We start from the raw sequence: 20859 nt of genomic DNA on the forward strand, positions 1-20859 counted from the left end.
TAGTTGACTTACACCTTCTAGAGCACGTTGGGTGGCACGGGATACATGCGGACGTGCATTGTCCTGTTGGAACAGCAAGTTCCCTTGCCGGTCTAGGAATGGTAGAACGATGGGTTCGATGACGGTTTGGATGTACCGTGCACTATTCAGTGTCCCCTCGACGATCACCAGTGGTGTACGGCCAGTGTAGGAGATCGCTACCCACACCATGATGCCGGATGTTGGCCCTGTGTGCCTCGGTCGTATGCAGTCCTGATTGTGGCGCTCACCTGCACGGCGCCAAACACGCATACGACCATCATTGGCACCAAGGCAGAAGCGACTCTCATCGCTGAAGACGACACGTCTCCATTCGTCCCTCCATGCACGCCTGTCGCGACACCACTGGAGGCGGGCCGCACGATGTTGGGGCGTGAGCGGAAGACGGCCTAACGGTGTGCGGGACCGTAGCCCAGCTTCATGGAGACGTTTGCGAATGGTCCTCGCCGATACCCCAGGAGCAACAGTGTCCCTAATTTGCTGGGAAGTGGCGGTGCGGTCCCCTACGGCACTGCGTAGGATCCTACGGTCTTGGCGTGCATCTGTGCGTCGCTGCGGTCCGGTCCCAGGTCGACGGGCACGTGCACCTTCCGCCGACCACTGGCGACAACATCGATGTACTGTGGAGACCTCACGCCCCACGTGTTGAGCAATTCGGCGGTACGTCCACCCGGCCTCCCGCATGCCCACTATACGCCCTCGCTCAAAGTCCGTCAACTGCACATATGGTTCACGTCCACGCTGTCGCGGCATGCTACCAGTGTTAAAGACTGCGATGGAGCTCCGTATGCCACGGCAAACTGGCTGACACTGACGGCGGCGGTGCACAAATGCTGCGCAGCTAGCGCCATTCGACGGCCAACACCGCGGTTCCTGGTGTGTCCGCTGTGCCGTGCGTGTGATCATTGCTTGTACAGCCCTCTCGCAGTGTCCGGAGCAAGTATGGTGGGTCTGACACACCGGTGTCAATGTGTTCTTTTTTCCATTTCCAGGAGTGTAGAAGGCTGTGGATTGCTTTGTTATAAAGGTTAAATTACGTGTTTGTATTGATAATGTCCAGAAGAGGATGGGCACCAGGTTGAGGAAGTTGAAGGAAAGTTTGAGAGACAAGAAACTTTCTGATGGTAAAATCATAAGAGGCAGGCTGACAGACAGAATAACTAATGAACTACAACAGTATTATGGGATGGTCATTACAAATAATACCGAAGATTTGTTGAAAATGAAGCAGGCAGTATGGGCTACCTTCTTCCACAGACTGTCAACTGATGAAAAACCAGAACACCACCTTTGCCCTCCTGGACCGGATTTATTGTGCAATTACGGCAATAGCCAGTACTCAAACAGTTCATACAGCCATAAAGATTCCAGTCCAGCAGCAGTCATGGGTATCATAAAAACCTATTTACAGATTCCTGGTAAATCCTGAATTACTGAAGAAGTGTCTGCATGGTCAGACTCAAAATCCCAATGAGTCGTTCAATAATCTTATAAGTAACCGCTTACCAAAAAGTATTTTTGTTGGAATGAAGACACTAAAGTGGGGGGGGGGGGGGGGCGGGTCACTGATGCTGTTACTGCTTTTAATGATGAGAACATTGGTAGGGTGAAAGTGCTACAGCATAGGGAAATTAATCGTGCAGCAAACTGCATAAGAGACTCTGAATGCATGGACAAGTTTTGCACTGATAAAGCAGAGTATGAAGCACAGTTGGCCACAAAGGAATCGAGAAAGAAGAAAAGAAGAAAAAACTTGAGAGAAGATCAAGAAGATGATATACAGTATGGCGCAGAGTGCTTCTGAGGGACTAAAAATAAAAAATTATCATATATTGAGTTACAGTCTTTTGAAACTTTAGAAGCCGTTCCTGAAAATTTACGTTTTCTGTTGCATTTTCCCATACATCTCAGAAACCACTTCGAGTAGAATATTCAAATTTTCAGGTAGTAATAACATACGTCTCCTGAGTCTACTAAACTAAAACTAAACTAAAAGAAGAACATAATGCCACGTATAATGAAAATTATTTACGATAACGTACAAAAGAGTACACGAAATTTTAGCTGTGTAAATAAAACATTGTATTTCCGAAAGCAGTGACAGAAATGCAATTATTGTAGTTCGGTACACTCAGAACACACAGTTTAATATCCTGAAAAAGCTTCTTGTCAATGGCTACAGTGGTTCCTGAAATACAGGGAAGCCAAGTCATTAAATTTAACATTGTCGGGATAGGGCATTTCAACTCTTCTTGAATGCTCACTTGACCATTCTTACAACAATATAATGAGTCGTGTATCTTTTACACATCACGGGCAAACAGAGCAGATAGAAAGAAGCTGAAACAATTGAGATGCCCTCGGTCATTCTACTCAGCGAGTTTGCTCATCAGCAGAAGACAGAAGACTACTATACACCTGTCCCTCCTCTGTACATCCAATGCAGAGATACTGAACAGACAGAACTGTATGACGAGATAGCCTACTACAGCAAGCACAATATCGGCATCGAGTTTGTTGAATCTGACGCCGCAATCGAGCTGTAAGCAGCGAGCATGGCCGACTGCAGGCCACTTGAGAACGCTGTAGTCGCCCACATCATAGAGACGCCTGCATAGACTACGACGACTCCAAAGCAGCGAGAGAAGGCTACCAAGGCACTGCTCAGGATACTGTATTGGATCTGCAATGAGAACACAGTCTCAGAAGGGCTGCCACATGCCGGCTTCTGGGATATAGCAATCAAGCTATACAACCAGACGAACAGGAAGAGGCCAACAGTTTTCATCATTACAATACCAGTCGTCACCAACAGCAGCGACACCGTCGAATCGCCAAAACTTTTGCTTTACATGTACAGATGGAAGCTCTTCCACCAGGAATGGACTGTAAGTCTCAGTGCTACAGGTGACAGCAGATAGGTCACATCAACAAACACTGTTGCAATGCCACAGGGTGCCTTAAGTGCTCAGGCGAGCATGACAGCAGCACCTGCGGACATGGCACAGAAGAGTCGCCAAAGTGTTCCAGAAGTGGTGGGTCCCATGTCGCCAACTGGTGGGGCTGCCTGACTGTGTCAAGCCCCAAGCAGGCTGATGGAGGGGTCGCAGCCCTGACTAGGGCAGCAGACAGGGGAACTGTTGGCCAGTTCCTCCTCTTGTGGGCAGCCAGAATTTTTTGTCAATGTTGGGGGAGACGGCCACAGGTGGGAGGATTGGAGAAACTGCCTGTTCCAAACAAGATGCAGCAGCAGGCGATGAATGACAATTATGCCACAATGCATGAGATAGCAAAGTAGTCAGTGAAGCAACTGCAGCCGTCAAAGCCGTCATGGCAGTAGAGAGGACTTCTTTTGCAGGTGTCCTTGCTCTGGAAAAAGAGGAGGTTTACCGCCAACTGCTACAGCCGTGTGCAGAACTTCCGTACCATTTCCGATAAGATGAACAGGTCAGTGCTCCTTGTAGAGAGTCACCATTCCCATGGATGGAGAAAAAAGGCTCTGCACAGCACACAACAACCCCATTCGCAATTGCAGATATGCAAGGAGCCACTGGGGTTGCCACTGACAAGAAGACAGAAGGAGACGAATAGGCCATGAACGTAGCAGCAGCTGCTGTTGCCTTCTGCAACACGCTGCTGCAGGGTGAACTGAACATCGAGGAGCTTAGTGCCAATGGCTGAACCGTGCAGTAGATGTTGCTCCAAGCAGTTAGCCCTATCAGCAAGCTGCGCCAGCAAAGCCCCAGTGCCTGGCCTGGTGATGAGTGGGGACCTACCACAGCCCCCAGCTGCATTAAGACATTGCAGAAGCTGTGGTCATCCTGGTCTGCTCTCAAACCAAGTCGCTGACAAACTGCAGCAGAGACGGCGTCGAGCAGCATATTGTGCTGCCGCACAGATTCGGACTGACAGAACACTTTATAATGGTATCAAGCTGCATAATATCCATTTCTAACATAACCTACCCTTGCTTGATCTGTCCTAACTGTCATGGAGGTTCTTTTTACCCAAGGCACTTGCCTGGCACTTTTTTTCCCTGCACTCTTAAACTTGCTATTCTCCAACCATTTTCGTCTACCCCATCTAGTTTTCCACATGGGCCTTTATTAATGAGTAATCATGCCCAGCTGTATTGACAACATGCTATTCCCCAGATCTTGTGAGACCTAGATTCATACAATTAAAAAAAGCAGATGTGACAGTACATCTTTTGTGATGGTCACCATGTTAGTGCGGGGATGGAGGGGCTCCACTTTAAAAAAGTTATTTTACAACATGGTATTCATTATCTAACTGAGAAATATGAGCTCAACACTCCCTTCCTGTTGCAATATTCTTTAAAACAATGATCACCAGAGTTACACATTTAGGGATCTGGTAAGGGTGCCAAAATTGTTGCAATAGCTTCCCTCATCAGCTTCTCCCCAACTTCACTACATTTGGCAAAATGTGTGGTGTCACCGCCAGACACCACACTTGCTAGGTGGTAGCCTTTTAAATTGGCCGCGGTCCATTAGTATACAACGGACCCGCGTGTCGCCACTGTCAGTAATTGCAGACCGAGCGCCGCCACACGGCAGGTCTAGAGAGACTTACTAGCACTCGCCCCAGTTGTACAGCCGACTTTGCTAGAAAAGGTTCACTGAGAATTACGCTCTCAATTGCTGAGACGATAGTTAGCATAGCCTTCAGCTAAGTCAATTGCTACGACCTAGCAAGGCGCCATTTATCCTTTGCTATGTATCTAATGAAGCATGTACAGTAACAAGACCAATGTTCACCAGTTGTGGATTAAAGTTAAGTATTCCAGCAACTACGTACTTATCTTTATAGCATTCATTACGTATCCTGTTTCAGACCTCACACCAGCCTGCGTGAGTTTAAGCGCGTGCCTTTCGATTACCCGTCACTGTGGACTGGTTGTCTTGTCAGTCCACAACAAAATGTCTCGCATGAACTTGATCCCATTATTATAATGCTTAGCTTCCTTCCTATTGGATGCTTCCATGTTTTTCCCAATGCTACTTTTCATGAATCTTTTCATGAAGTACCTTCTTGGGTGGTAAATCATCAATAGACAATAAATTAGTTCGTTATGAATTCGACTATAAAGCAAACGTCATACCTGCCGGAGTGTCCTTATGTGCCTCACGTTTGAACATCAATAGACCATACATAGTCGGTGATGAACTCCTCATAGGTGTGCCCTTATGTGCCTCATACTTGGGTGTTTTCAAGGAATACCTCATCCACTCGAATGCCTGAACCCAAATAGTGTGATATGGATGGTGGCGTACAATTAGCATCTGACTCATTTACTATATAATTACATCCTTCCTGGAAGGTCCCAATGTAGATCCTAGACTGCATTAAGTACAACATTTTCTTAGATTTATTACCTTCACTTGCTCTCTGAAAAATTCACTCCTTCTACACAGCCTGTGAAGATAAAGGATCAGAGCGTATCACAAAAAGTATCTGTATTATTCGAAACAGTACCTTCACGAATATTGACTGAGCTAGAACCGACCATGTTCAGCTACTCAGACTGACAACACCTCAATCCGTCTAGCCTAATTTTTAGCGTCCGGAAGTTTTATGGTAACTGAAACCAAGAGTAACCTACTTTTTCCTCAATTTAACTGAAGATCTCACTCTCGCATACGAGTAATTGCCCAATAACTGCTACTTACGACTGATCACCCATTAGTCCCAGTTGAATAGATTACCATTGATAACATATTCGCCTAAGAATACTGAACATGTCAGTCGTACTGCGGCCTGCTGATGTAATGGGAGATAATGCACAGCGCACAAACTTCATCAGCACAGCACAATAGTTCCTACGTGATCAAATGCAAAACAATAATACAAGCAAATACAGATCAACACTTACAAACTACATAAGCGTCCGCCCCTGGCAGCTGAGTGGTCAGTGGAATGGCCCGGGTTCGATTCCCGGCTGGATCGGGGATTTCCTCCGCTCAGGGACTGGGCATTGTGTTGTCCTTATCATCATCATTTCATCCCCATCGACACTCAAATCGCCGAAGTGGCGTCAACTCGAAAGACTTGCAACAGGCAAACGGTCTACCCGATGGGACACCCTAGCCAAATGGCATTTCCAACTACATAAGTCAAGATACATTGGCAGTTAACAGCGAATGAAAAAGGATAAAACTGTTTAACTTTTATCTCATTCATATTGCGAGCTATTGTTTGCAATAATAAGGACTGCATCGTAAGTTAATGAGTTTGAAAAATTATTATGATTATGGAAAAAAAATAATTCAGTGAACGAAACCAAGTTTTAACTAAAGCTCTGAATGTTACTGGAAAGAGATCAGAAAAGCATTACAATATAACATTTTACAATTACATAAAATGAATGACCCAGGAAAGTTACCTTTGTTTCTATACAACGAGTTTTTTTATTGACACGTGACGTAACCTGACGTCATGATATTTGTTACAGAGCTTAGCCACAGTATTCAGATCTGTGCCTTACTGTGCACTTTTCACAGTATACCCATCTGGAGTTCGAAAGCAATCAAGTTAATTCTACAGGTATGAACCGAACAATCCATCTCGCACACAATATTATCACTTCAATCTCACGGCGATCAGTGCACCGTACATTCACAGACAGAATTCTTCGTATCAATAAACGACAAGAAAGTGTGTTTCCATATTTTCTGCTTGGTTTAACAGTCCGTGGTACGCATTAACCAGTCTATGTTGGCCTGCATCTCGTGGTCGTGCGGTAGCGTTCTCGCTTCCCACGCCCGGGTTCCCGGGTTCGATTCCCGGCGGGGTCAGGGATTTTCTCTGCCTCGTGATGGCTGGGTGTTGTGTGATGTCCTTAGGTTAGTTAGGTTTAAGTAGTTCTAAGTTCTAGGGGACTGATGACCATAGATGTTAAGTCCCATAGTGCTCAGAGCCATTTGAACCAGTCTGTGTTGTCTACAGTGTAAGATGGCATTTTTATGGAGTGCACATTGCTTACCGGTCTTCACATCAAAGTTTGTCTGCCCTGATAGCTGAGTGGTCAGCGTGACGGATTGCTATCCTACGGGCGCGGGTTCGGTTCCCGGCTGGGTTCGGGATTTTCTCCGCTCTGGGACTGGGTGTTGTGTTGTTTTCATCATCACTTCATCCCCATCCGGCGCGCAGGTCGCCCAATGTGGCGTCGAATGTACTAAGACCTGCACCAAGGCGGCAGGACCTGCCCCACAAGGAGCCTCCCGGCCAACGATGCCAAATGCTCATTTCCATTATATCAAAGTTTCATGTTTGATGAGTCAAAACACAGTTCCGACTAATGAGCAACATGACACGTAAACTCACCAGTACTTTAATCATGGGACACATCGAGATCATAAATGTAGCACTGTCCAAAGACTGGTATTTTCCCACCAGCCAGAAACACAATATGTAGAAGCAAACGCACGGCGCGATAGTAACCCCCACTCTCATGTGTTCTTCTCGCTCCAGACTTTGTCTTGGCGCCTTCCTCTGTAGACCTATCGATATGGCGTGATACCGCAAATACAACTCGCTTCGCATTACACTTTCAAAGATTCTGATTACATTGACTTATAGTGTTATACGGGACTACAACTTCACATTATTCTGTTAACAGAAAATGAATTCAAACAAAATGTTAACAGATAAGAAAACATATGACATCATGATAAATGGAAATGGCAATATTATTCGTAGTAACTACATTATGTAAACAACACATAATTGTACCAAGAATTAAGTTTACAAAACTTATTCTGAAATAACATTTGCAAAGTGCTCGTATGATGAAAATAACGCAAAAGAAGTAAAAAATACGGGAGAAAGAAAAGAAACTTTATTTTTTCCGTAGTGTTATCTTCACAACGCCAAAACCAACTTTCACATCCTAAACAGCATCTCGCAACACCACCATAACTGAAAACCTTTCTGGTTCTTAGACACTCTCAGAAGTGTGCACACTGAATAGACGTGCACGGTCATAGGCTTTTTTGATGTCCAGAGATATGAAGGGCTCACGTGTCTCAAGTTATTGGTATGCGAGGCAAACGATATTTACAAGTTGGTCCAAAGAAGAAAACTTGAGACGTATGTCATAGCAGGTGATTGGGGGAAGTATTGTCCAATGTGTTTGGAGGATGGATTCAAAGACTTCACTGAAGACTGCCGTAATGCTCATGGATCTAAGCGATTTAATGAGTATGTTTGTTGTGATTTAGGAACAGGAGGGATTCTGATGTCTTCCATAGGTCAGAGAAGAAAGTAATGTAGTGAATGGATTGTAGTCTATGTACTTTGACGCAATTGATATAATCTAGATAGTTGAGCTACGGGTGGTTATGCTATTCATTCAATGTACAGGAAACCATTGCTCACAGTAGTTCACCAAGAATGGAAACAAACACCTCCCTTCAGAACTTAGTGGAAGGCTTCGCCAATGGACGCTATTACTTACCTGACTGATAGTTTTGGATCGAACAGTGATGGGTGTCCTCAGACGTATGTTGGCTCAGTGGGTTTGGAGTCATGCTGAGATACTAGTTCTTTACTAGGACATACGAGTGCAGTGTTTCAGTTGTGTACTGTAGCTGTGGCCACGCCTTGCTCTCCTTATGTTGCAGCCCACAAGAATGTGCGGGCGTTCATAACACACGGTGGTCTCCTGAGCAACCAGGAGGCCCTCAGCCATGGAGTGCCGCTGGTGGGGATCCCAGTGTTCGGCGACCAGCTCCTCAACATGGCGCAGGCGCAGAGGCAGGGCTACGCTGTCACGCTGGCCACGAGCAACATCACCGAGGACTCTCTGCGTTGGGCGCTCGCCGAGGTGCTCACCGTCCCCAGGTAAACAGGTAGTCTCCAAGCAAAGCGATCCCCACTCTGGTTAGGATAGGAGGAAGACTAGTCTTTCTTGGTCAAGCATAAGCACATTTTGCAGCCAATCATGTTTGCACAATGCAGGAGACATTTGCCTTCCTGAAGGTACCCCTTGGAGATCCGGAGGTTCTGTGAAAATACACCAAAAATATACTATTGCGCTCGTGCCTGCAGTATCGTGATTTTTGGGGCAGTGGCCACTCAAAAATGCGCAGAGATTAGGCTTTTTCGCCAACAGAAAACTATTGGCGATGAACTCATCTGACTTACTGTCAGTGTTGTTGTTGCGGTCTTTGAAGCAGATCTCCAGCCAGATCTATCCTGTGTAACACCCTTCATAGCTGCATAACTACTGGAGTCCACATCAGTTTCCGTCTGGTTGCTTTAGGCAAGCTATGATCACACTGTCCCTCCACTCCTCCACATGCACATACTTTCCACCATTACTAAATTGTACAAAAAGCTTCTGTTCCCAACTTGTGTTAAGCGCTTACCGTCCTCATTTCATTTCTATAAGAGGCTAAACTCGAGACAAATACTTTTTCAGGGAAGCAATCTTTGTATATTGTTCGCTGCTACAAATTTCTCTTTTCCTGATATGCATTGCTTACTGTTGCCAGTCTGTATTCTATTGCTTCTCTGCTTCGACTACCTTGAGTTATTTCCCCGCACAGTTAGCAAAAAAGACAGAAAAAATGTATGTTTCGCAAACAACTGACTTCACTTCTCGACATTGTCTGCACTGAGGGATGTACACTTGGTCGAGCGATCCTCCAGCGTTTTCGTCCCATTTGAAAACTGGGTTCTGTCAAACTTTGCAGAATATTCGCCGATTGCAACTAACACTTTTCTCACTGGATGACAATATCCTCCCAGAAAGCCAAAGTTTCAAGTCAGGGAACAGAAAGAAGCTATTAGGGGCTACGTCTGTTGAGTAGGTTGGGTGGAGAACCAATTCCAAGCCCAGTTCTTGGACTTTCACCATTGTTATCGTTGATTTGCAGGAGGGTGTGTTTTTCTAGCGAAAGAGCACTTTTTTGCTTGCCGACCTTGGTCTTTTTCATCAATACGATGAGATCTCAGCAAGTGACGAGTATTCTGTTAATATTAGTATGATTGTAATTCACACGTGCTTTAAGTTTATGCAGAACTGTGTTCCTTTTCGCGTTGCATTTTGCATTTGCAGTTACCATTGTGATTGTTATGCCTTTTTTCCCTTTTTTGACCTAGCTGAAACACGTCATAATCGCTACACGCTTCTCATTTAACCATTGGTAAATACAAGTGACTTACCAAGAGACTCACACACGAGACCATGTTTCCGGGCCTTGTAATATTTTGAAATGTCTTTGAAATACAATGTCTGGTGGAGATGTTAAAAGGTTTGATCTCACGCTTTGTATTTATCCATAACTGAAAATCATATCTATGTCGTCTATTTGAAACATCGTATTATATTTTTCATACCTTTGGACATCGCAAATTTGTTAACTTGCACACCTATCTTTGTCATGAGTTCCACCCTACTTCAGGATGCCAAAGATTTGCCTCATAAAAAGTTCCCCAATTCACTTTCTTTGCAATTAATTGAGGGATAACGAGACATAGACACACAGCAGATGCAATTATTTACGGTAAGTATTTTACAGCACCACTGGTAAGAATACATTATGTGATACTTCGAGACACATTGCGGCGGAGACTGCGTCGTCGGAACTTATTACCTCTTCCACACCATCTCATAGATTTACAGGTTCTTAACCACTATAGGCCACAAATGACAAAGACGTTTGTCTTACTAAAAGGATAAAACTATCTTGTAAACAGAAAAGGGAAATATATCTTGTAGCTAGAAGGAGTAATGATCCCGAAACAGTCATACATTATAAAAATTACTGCACTGTATTGAAAAAAGTTATTAAAAAGTTCAGAAATATGTGCATTATGTCTGGGATTAGCACCTCCGATAATAAAATGAAAACTATTTGGAATATTGTTAAAAAGGAAACAGGGCATCCGAGAGCACAGGAAGACTGTATTTCTATCAGACTCAATGAAAAGTTTGTCAGAAGTAGGAAATATTTTTCATAATAATTTTTAATTGTTGAGGAGAAAATGGGATCCAGCTGTGCATTAGTATGCAAGGCTGTCTATGCAACCTGATAAAACTGCTGTATATGCAATCTGATAAAACTGAAATTCAACATACCTCTCCTACTGAAATTAGGAAAATAATAAATTCACTCAAAAGTAAAAGCTTTCCAACAGAGCACTAAAAGCTTGTTCTCAACAGACAAGTAGGATTCTGAGCCACGTATGTAGTAGCTCACTGAAACAGATCATTTTTCTGGATAGAGTGAAATTTGCTATTGTTAAACCATTGCACAAAAAGGGAGATAGATCAGATGGTACAACTATCGCCCAATCTCGCATCTGACAATTCTATCCAAAATTCTTGAAAAAGTAATGTATCCCAGAGTAGCTTCACGTATTTGTAAAAATGAAGTAGTAACATGTCGTCAATTCGGTTTCCAGAAAGTCTTTACAACAGAAAATGCTATATATGTTTTCACTAATCAAATATAAATGGTATGAATAACTGATCATGACCATGAAATTCTTCTAGATAAGCTTAAGTGTAGTGGTATGAGTGGGACAGTGCACAAACGGTTTAATTCATATTTCACTGAAGAGTGCAGAAGGTTGAAATTAACAGCACAAATAGTCTGCAAGAATTAGCAGAGTCCTCTAACTCAGGAGGTATGGTGCCCCACTGAGGTCAGTCTTGGGTCCCTTATTGTTCTTAATATACAATTGATGACATTCCACTCTATATTCAAGAAGATGTAAAGCTAGTTGTTTTTTGCTGTTGATACAAGTGTAGTAGTCACCCCCAACAAACAGGAATTAGCTGAGGATATTGAAGATAATGTCTTTAAGAAAATTATTAAGTGATTCTCTGCAAATCGACACTCACTACATTTTGAGAAAACACAGTATAAACAGTTCCTTACCTTAGATGACATAACACAGTTGACAAATTTATACTTTTGAAACAAGTATGTTGCTAGGGAACAATATTCAAAATTTTTGAGTGTGGGGACTGATTATAAATTGAATTGGAAGAAACACATTGATGATCTGCTGAATTCACAGCTACTTATGCTATTAGGATTATTGCGACTTTGGCGATAAAATTGCAGTAAATTAGCCTACTGTGCCTATTTTCATTCACTGCTTTCATATGGCATCATATTTAAGGGTAATTCATCATTAAGAGAAAAACTATTCATTGCACAAAAGTGTGTAATCTGAATAATAATAGAAAACCACCCAAGATCACTTTGCAGACACTTATTTCAGAAACTATGGATATTCACAGTACCATCAGAACACATATATTCACTTATGAAATTTGTTATTAATAATCGATCCTAATTCTAAAGTAATAGCAAAGTACATAGCTACAACACTAGAAGAAAGGCTGAACTTCACTATTGTGGGTTAAATCTGACTTTAGCATCGAAAGGGGTGAATTTTGCTGCCACAAAAGTCTTTGGTCATTTAACTACTAGCGTTTAAAGTATGACAGTCAGCCAACCAACATTCAAAAACAAATTAAAAGAATTTTTGAATAAAACTCCTTCTACTCAATAAATATGAAGTAGTAACTGTAAAAAAAAATCATATTGTGTAAAAAACTTATTAAAAACTGACATGTTCCACATCATTACAGAATATATAATTCTTGATCTATGGAAGAAGTATTAATGTAATGTAATGATGCTCTACTGCCTTACTGTTTCTCTATAATCCTATCCATTCGTCTTCTACTGTATTCTTTTCCCCAGTTACAGTACATCTTTGTGTAATGCTCCCTTCGAAACTCTCAACAATCTCTGCTTCTTTCATTATTTCTGGTGACATCCCCTTAATTTCCTATGGTTTTGCAATCTCTTCAATTTTAATTAGTAATTCATAAGGAATAAATCGTGGTTAGCGTTCACATCTGTGTCTGCAAATGCCTTACAGTTTAACACCTGGTTCTGAAATCACCCTCCTACCATCATTTAGTCAATATTAAACTTTCTGGTGTTTCAGGCCTCTTGGACATGTGCAACATTCTGTAGTGTCCTGTGAGTGGATCCGGATGGTAGCTCATACTGTCTATAGTAGTGGAGTGGCTCGTCCAAATCATAGCCCTGATGCCTGAGGATACAAGGCGGAAATATTTTCAGACGGGGAAACACGGTGGGAAAATAACTAAGACTCAATGAGCGTGTAAGAAACAAAATTTTCTGTGAGCTGTGTTAGTATGTGCCTCATGAACTTTTACTTTATTTACATTTTTCCTTTGCAAGCAGTGCTCTTCCTTCATTTATACTTATGTATTTTACCATACACATTCACTTCTTCAGTTCACCATCAATCCTGTAAAACATTTATCCTATGGACACAATTAATCACATATTCAACATGACTCTTTATATTCACGTACGCAATTCCTTTACTATGCATACTTTTGAACAAAGCATCTCGCTTACTATACACACATGATAATCTTCTACTTATCGAGGACCATATACGTCACCACTTTCTCACAAACACTTTATGAATACACCATTTGTAATACACATATTTGCACAAAACAAATCTTTTATAAGGAATACATGATGGTTTCTATTTCTTTTAATTCTTGTTTGCACAAAGCAACCTTCATGGTAAACACATCATGATCTCTTTTTTGTCACAAGCAATATCATTTTATCATGAACACTTCACGAATATGCTACTTCTTTTAATGCATACATTTGAACAAAGCAACTATAATCATAATGTCTTTTCTTGTCAAGTTTCCCCCGAATTTCAGCTCGCTCCAACCGAACATACAGTTCATCATGGAAGTGGAAAAAGATGGTATCATATCATTCCTAGATGTCACGGTTACAAGAAAAGTAGACGTTACTCTGGGACATACTGCCTACCGCAAAGCAACTCACACAGTTATATCTGCAGGCCACAAGCTGCCCAACGCAGCAGTGTCTTATGCTCTTTGGTATGTAGACCACATGTGGTCTCAGATACCGACAGTCTGCCTGGTGAGCTACAGCAGCTAAGAACGGTGTTCCAACAAGACAGCTATTTTGACAGACAGATATGCCATGGATTCCGTTCCAAGCAGGGATGTTAATGAAGTGCGGAGGCACACACTGCAACTGCGTTTTTGCCCTATTTTGGCGATATATCTTTAAGAATAGAAAAATCCTCTAGAGAGACGACACGTAGTGTGTTTGTCGACCACCAGCAAAATTGAGGAATTTGTTGCGTTCAATCAAAGAAAATTCTGGCTTTAGGATACGTGGCGTTTACAAGAGACCATGCTAATGTGGAAAATCTTGTATTGGGCAGACATGCGGAACCGTGCAAGAGCGTTGTGTTGAACACAGTCGTCATACACGCCTGGGCCAACCTGATACATCAGTTTTCAAGAAGAGTCGTCGAGCAGATGCGCAAAACTATAGCCTTATATCTCTGACATCGATCTGTTGTAGAATATTACAACATGTTTTTTGCTCGCGTATCATGTCATTTCTGGTAACCCAGAATCTACTCTGTAGGAATCAACATGGATTCCGGAAACAGCGATCGAGTGCGACCCAACTCGCTTTATTTGTTCATGAGACCCAGAAAATATTAGATACAGAATCCCAGGTAGATGCCATTTTCCTCGACTTCCGGAAGGCGTTCGATACAGTTCCGCGCTGTTGCCTTATAAACAAAGTAAGAGCCTACGGAATATCAGACCAGCTGTGTGGCTGGATTGAAGAGTTTTTAGCAAACAGAACACAGCATGTTGTTCTCAATGGAGAGACGTCTACAGACGTTAAAGTAACCTCTGGCGTGCCACAGGGGAGTGTTATGGGAACATTGCTTTTTACAATATATATAAATGACCTAGTAGATAGTGTCGGAAGTTCCATGCGGCTTTTCGTGGATGATGCTGTAGTATACAGAGAAGTTGCAGCATTAGAAAATTGCAGCGAAATGCAGGAAGATCTGCAGTGGATAGGCACTTGGTGCAGTGAATGGCAACGGACCCTTAACATAGACAAATGTAATGTATTGCGAATACATAGAAAGAAGGATCCTTTATTGTATGATTATACGATAGCGGAACAAACACTGGTAGCGGTTACTTCTGTAAAATATCTGGGAGTATGCGTACGGAACGATTTGAAGTGGAATGATCATATAAAATTAATTGTTGGTAAGGCGGGTGCCAGGTTGAGATTCATTGGGAGAGACCTTAGAAAATGTAGCCCACCAACAAAGGAGGTGGCTTAGAAAACACTCGTTCGACCTATACTTGAGTATTGCTCATCAGTGTGGGATCCGTACCAGGTCGGGTTGACAGAGGAGATAGAGAAGATCCAAAGAAGAGCGGCGCATTTCCTCACAGGGTTATTTGGTAAGTGTGATAGCGTTACGGAGATGTTCAGCAAACTCAAGTGGCAGACTCTGCAAGAGAGGCGCTCTGCATCGCGGTGTAGCTTGCTCGCCGGGTTTCGAGAGGGTGCGTTTCTGGATGAGGTATCGAAGTTAGCACCCTTTTTTTCAGAGATCTATATTTTTTTCAGAGTTCTTGACAGATATGCCATAGTTCTAGAGTTCTTTGTACAGAATTTCAATAGTTCTGCAGAATTTAGCGAAAAAAACAACAATACTCGAAAAAATTTTCGTATCGAAAACATTCTTTGTCAATTTCCGCAAAATGTAAATAAGTACGACAGTTCTGAGCACAGTTCTGAATAGAGCTCCAAGAGTTCCATCGAAAATCCCAGTAACATTTTTTTGTGCAGCTAATAGTTTCCGACATAATTGCAATTTAAGGAGAAAATCTTTTCACTTACTGTGAAGTTGGCACCCTTTTTTTCAGAAATGTATATTTTTTTCAGAGTTCTTGACAGATATGCCATAGTTCTAGAGTTCTTTGTACAAAATTTCAATAGTTCTGCAGAATTTAGCGAAGAAAACGACAATATTCGAAAACATTTTCGTATCGAAAACATTCATTGTCAATTTTCGCAAAAATTAAACTCGTACAACAGTTCTGAGGACAGTTCTGAACAGAACCCCAAGAGCTCTATCGAAAATCCCAATAACATTTTTCTATGGCTATAATAGTTTATGAGATAAATTGATTAAATGTGGGACACACTTTCTCTACAGAAAATATAAATATATTCGTACAGCAGTTCTGATGACAGTTCTGGACACCACGTGAAGAGTTCTATCGAAAATCCTGGTAGTCTTTTTTTGTGCAGGTAATAGTTTAAGAGGAAATTGCAACATAATTAAGAACTCTATAAGAGCTCCCACTGTGAAGCTGGCACCCTTTTTTACAGAAATCTATTTTTTTCAGAGTTCTTGATAGATAAGCCATAGTTCTAGAGTTCTTTGTACAAAATTTCAATAGTTCTGCAGAATTTAGCGAAAAAAACAACAAAACTCGAAAAAATTTTCGTATCGAATACATTCTTTGTCAATTTCCGCAAAATGTAAATAAATACGACAGTTCTGAGCACAGTTCTGAATAGAGCTCCAAGAGTTCTATCGAAAATCCCAGTAACATTTTTTTGTGCAGCTAATAGTTTCCGAGATAATTGCAATTTAAGGAGAAAATCTTTTCACTTACTGTGAAGTTGGCACCCTTTTTTTTCAGAAATGTATATTTACATGGCATAAAACAAAATCAGAATGCGTTTCAGCAGTAGCAATTTGTTTTAATGGTGGAGTAAAAATGGTTCAAATGGCTCTGAGTGCTATGGGACTTACCTTCTGAGGTAATCAGTCCCCTAGAACTTAGAACTACATAAACCTAACTAACCTAAGGACATCACACTCATCCATGCCAGAGGCAGGATTCGAACCTGCGACCGAAGCGCTCGTGCGGTTCCAGACTGTGGCGCCTAGAACGGCTGGGCCACTCTGGCCGGCTTGGTGCAGTAAAGATTAAAAACAATGAGCAGAACAGGCATCAAAACTAGGAACAACATGAACATTGTGCTGGTATGGGCGGACAGGCAACATGTCACATCAACTGAAAAAGTTGCTGAAAGCATGAAAAGGAGGCCAGAATAACAAAGAAAAGAAGTAAAAATAAAGATAATGAAAAGGACACGAAAGGTATCAACAAGATTGTGGAGCAGGAATGGTCTGCAATGTCGTCATTGAAAAGAGAATGACATACAAATCTTTAGTTTCAGTTTTCTGTAATCAACGTGTTTGCATACCGAGATACTGTTACCGGTATCTCATCCGCTATTAAAGCTACATAAACAAAGCTATGGATGAATAATAATATAGTGCTTGCCTACACACTGAACCACATTATTCAACAATGGATTAAGTATTTTAAGCTGCAGTATCTCATATTATGTTCTTAAATCATTAGGAGAAAAAATTTACTCTTAAAATACATTTTTTTAAAATAATCAAAACATGAAACGTAAATATTACTGGTTTGCTGTTTCAACAATGTAATAATTCAAAGAATAAAATTTGTTTCTTATCTTTTATTTGGAATAGCGTTAAGTACATTGAACCTAAAATAACATTTATGTGTAATTCAGTATGTAAGAAAACATCAATATTCACTGCACAGTGTTTTCCACAGATTTACAATTTTTTTCACCTGGAGCTCACAATATACCAATTCTTTGATAAAAGTTTCATTCCTGAATCTATTGACAGTCTTGCATTATTAAATTTCAGAGTACCAGTAAAAACTACAGGCTGTGATGTACAGGTCCCGTTAGCAGCTCTTCTTCAGGATACACTAAAACCTAGAAGGAAATACATATGTAGGGAATTCAGTAATAAATAAGCATAGAATTTATGAGGTGTGAAACAACAAAGAAAAATAAGTACAAAAAATATATACGTGAAATTTAGGGCATAAAATGCTCTTATTCTAGTAACCAAAACAGGAGACTGTGATACCAGAAACAAAGATACTAAGAATTAACATAAGAGCTATATTTGTAATATTTAGATACCAACTTTTAGCAGTTGCTTACCTTATAAAGCAAAATTCCTATGTAGGAACTACTTGTTTCGTCTCGTCGGTCTTGTAGCTGCCATTTGAAAATTTTCCTGTCGTGACATACATGAACAGGTGCGGAGAAATTATCGTTTCTTTTGAAACTCTCTGTACATCTTTATACAGGTCATCGTACTGCTCCCAGTAGGTTCCATCGAAGACATATGCCGTGTAGTGTTTGATGCAGATATTAGAATGAATGGCTCCAACGAGAGTGTACTCTTGATTGTTGACTACGATTTCTTTCGTGATCGTTTGCAAAACACATTTCTTCCTTTGATTCGGAGGAAACTGATCTTCAGTTACTGGACAAGTTGTTATACTAGTATCCATCATCAAGTAGCATCCGTATTTCTTTTCTTCGACTGCTTCTCCGTTACATTTCTTGCATTTTAAATAGTCTTTAGAACTCTATTTGTTGCATCTACAGCCTCTTGCATGAAATTATAACCAAGTCTGAAAAGAACATACGTATCAACGGAAATATAATGTCGTTTCACATAGCATGAATTTAGGCACGTCAGACACGATATATTTTTGTTGCAAATCGGGATATCTTTTAATATTTTCTCGTATAATTCCTGCATTCAGAGACAATATTTTTCGAGACATTACTCCTTTTTTTTTAGGAGTATAAAATATCAAATCTCTGCTTAAAATGTTGGGAGTTTATAATTTTTTTGTCCAAAACATCCAAAGCCAGATCCAAAAATGGATGGCCCACCATTTGAATTTTACTTTTCAAATCATCACTGAGTGATATTGCTTGCATGAATAAGGTCATCAAAGAATCGAAACTGCACGTTCCCTTCAAGTTGTAGGTAGCAGATTTGAATTTGCTTGAGGACCCATTTAGGAAAAGTGGCAAATTAATATCTATAAATTTCTTAGTCGAATTCCAGTTTGGGCAATCATCTAAGTAGTTTTTTCTTGCTCTTAGCTTGTATGCTCGATGTGACAACGATTTCATTTTGAAGCTTTTTCAGCATTGCACTCTCCTCCATTTTATTGTTACAGGTCTCTCTGTTTTCTTCTGTTTTCGAACCACAGGATGAAATTTCAGTGACATCCCTGTTGAAGTATGATTCTTGATAGTCTTTTGTGGAATGAAATATCTCTTTAGAGTCCAAATTGGGCAGTAAATTATTATCTGAAGAGCGCTGAAAACACACACTATCACTCTTGACTGTTGTTCTACGCATTCATAATAAGTGAGCTCGAAGTAGGAGAAAATCTGTATTCAAAGCTATTAAAATTTTGTCTAACTCTGTCTCATTGCCATCTTCGTGTTGGGTCTCACTTCGTAAGGTATTGTTCAGTGTGCTCTCAGAATTATCGAGTATATGATTGCTTTTGGGGTTTGTTATCTTCAGCTTCTTATTGTTTCCTCTCCAGTTTTCTTCTTCATGGTAAGGCAATGATGCTTTGAATCTTCTTTTTCCATCATAAGTAGCGCTAACTGTTTTGTTTCCTCATGCAGCCACATCAAATGTTGAAAAATCAATTTGTCTACTCGTAAAGGCAGCTTGTCAAAGCCTATTGTCTATAATTATGAAAATTGTCCTTCCATCGCTGCTGATGAACGAATAGATGAAGGAATACGGGAAGAAGGATACATCACAGCTGTCCACAGTCGTATATAGTTCATCAACTCTTTCAGCATCTCTGCAGCATTAGGAATGTTGTACTGATTCACATCAAAGAGATTGTCATCATTAGTCTGATTCGTGATGACTTCAGCTTCATTGTAGATACGTTTTGCCTTATCAACCCACGAGTTTTCAGTAGATTCCTTAGAGTTCAAAATTGATTCCAAAAGCCAGTCATCATTGTTTTCAACATCATCAGTTTTCTTGTCATCATCTTTCTTTTCGTCAATATATGAATGACGTGGACCACCTCTGATAGTGATATCAAGATGGCACTGATGTTCCATTGATGAATATTCTTGACCGCACTCATCAATACCAAGACGTTCACTCAACGCAACAACCAAAAGTGAGCGCAAAGCACTTTCAATATCACGAAAATGTATCATCATGCAAATATCGGCCAAAACTCGAAGATAAAGTTGTTTGACTTGTGATTTACTTCTTGAGAAGCAGTTCCACCTCGAAATCATGACCATAAAATGGTTTAAATCTATTCTCAAACAACACGAGGGTAGAATTACTCTTTCATGCAAAACAATATGACTATAACACCTATTCAAATAATCTGTTAAGTCCGAGCAATTGGCTATTGTTCTAGAAATGGCAACCAACAAAGCGTTACCAAAATCAGTTACCATGATTTTTGGTATGGGAGCTCCAGATCTGACGATTTCCATAAAGAAAAATGACAATAATTATGTGTCATGCCTAGAGGATATCATCTGATAAGTTGGGCAACTGATTGATGTTCGATTGACGATATTTGGATCTTTACTAGTGACATTTACTTCGCGGATGCACATGTACTGGTACAGGCATATGTACTTTGACTTAATTTACACTCAGTCAGCCCTGTTTGACAGATCCCCAAATCGTGAAATAACTCGAAATGCAACGCCACCTGTAGCATCTATTGAATCGTATACAGTCCTATTGATTTGATGACAATATTTGTGCAACTGACTTTGATCTTTCAGCCAATATATACAGAAGAATGGGTCCAATTCGACTGCGTGAATTTCGTCCCGATGGGTTGTATGCGTTGCGATTCACAGGTTTTCAAAAGGCTTACTCGTTGTTATACCAAATCGTTTGTCCCTTTCACGTTCTTTAGCATTTCTCAAGACATCAGCATTTAGTAAATTTGGAGGAATCATGTCTCCGAAA

The 20859-nt window shown here is 41.0% G+C and overlaps 1 protein-coding gene across 1 annotated transcript in view; it reads left to right on the top strand.

Moving 5' to 3' along the window:
• Positions 1 to 20859, top strand: part of LOC124544654 (UDP-glycosyltransferase UGT5-like) — a 100225-nt gene that overhangs the window by 65299 nt on the left and 14067 nt on the right. Inside the window, exon 5 of the mRNA XM_047123268.1 lies at positions 8685 to 8904. Within this exon, the coding sequence (XP_046979224.1) occupies positions 8685 to 8904 (220 nt within the window). The remainder of the gene's footprint in view (positions 1 to 8684; positions 8905 to 20859) is intronic.

The sequence above is a fragment of the Schistocerca americana genome, chromosome 8 (genome assembly GCF_021461395.2).
Source record: "Schistocerca americana isolate TAMUIC-IGC-003095 chromosome 8, iqSchAmer2.1, whole genome shotgun sequence".
Lineage (NCBI taxonomy): Eukaryota > Metazoa > Arthropoda > Insecta > Orthoptera > Acrididae > Schistocerca > Schistocerca americana.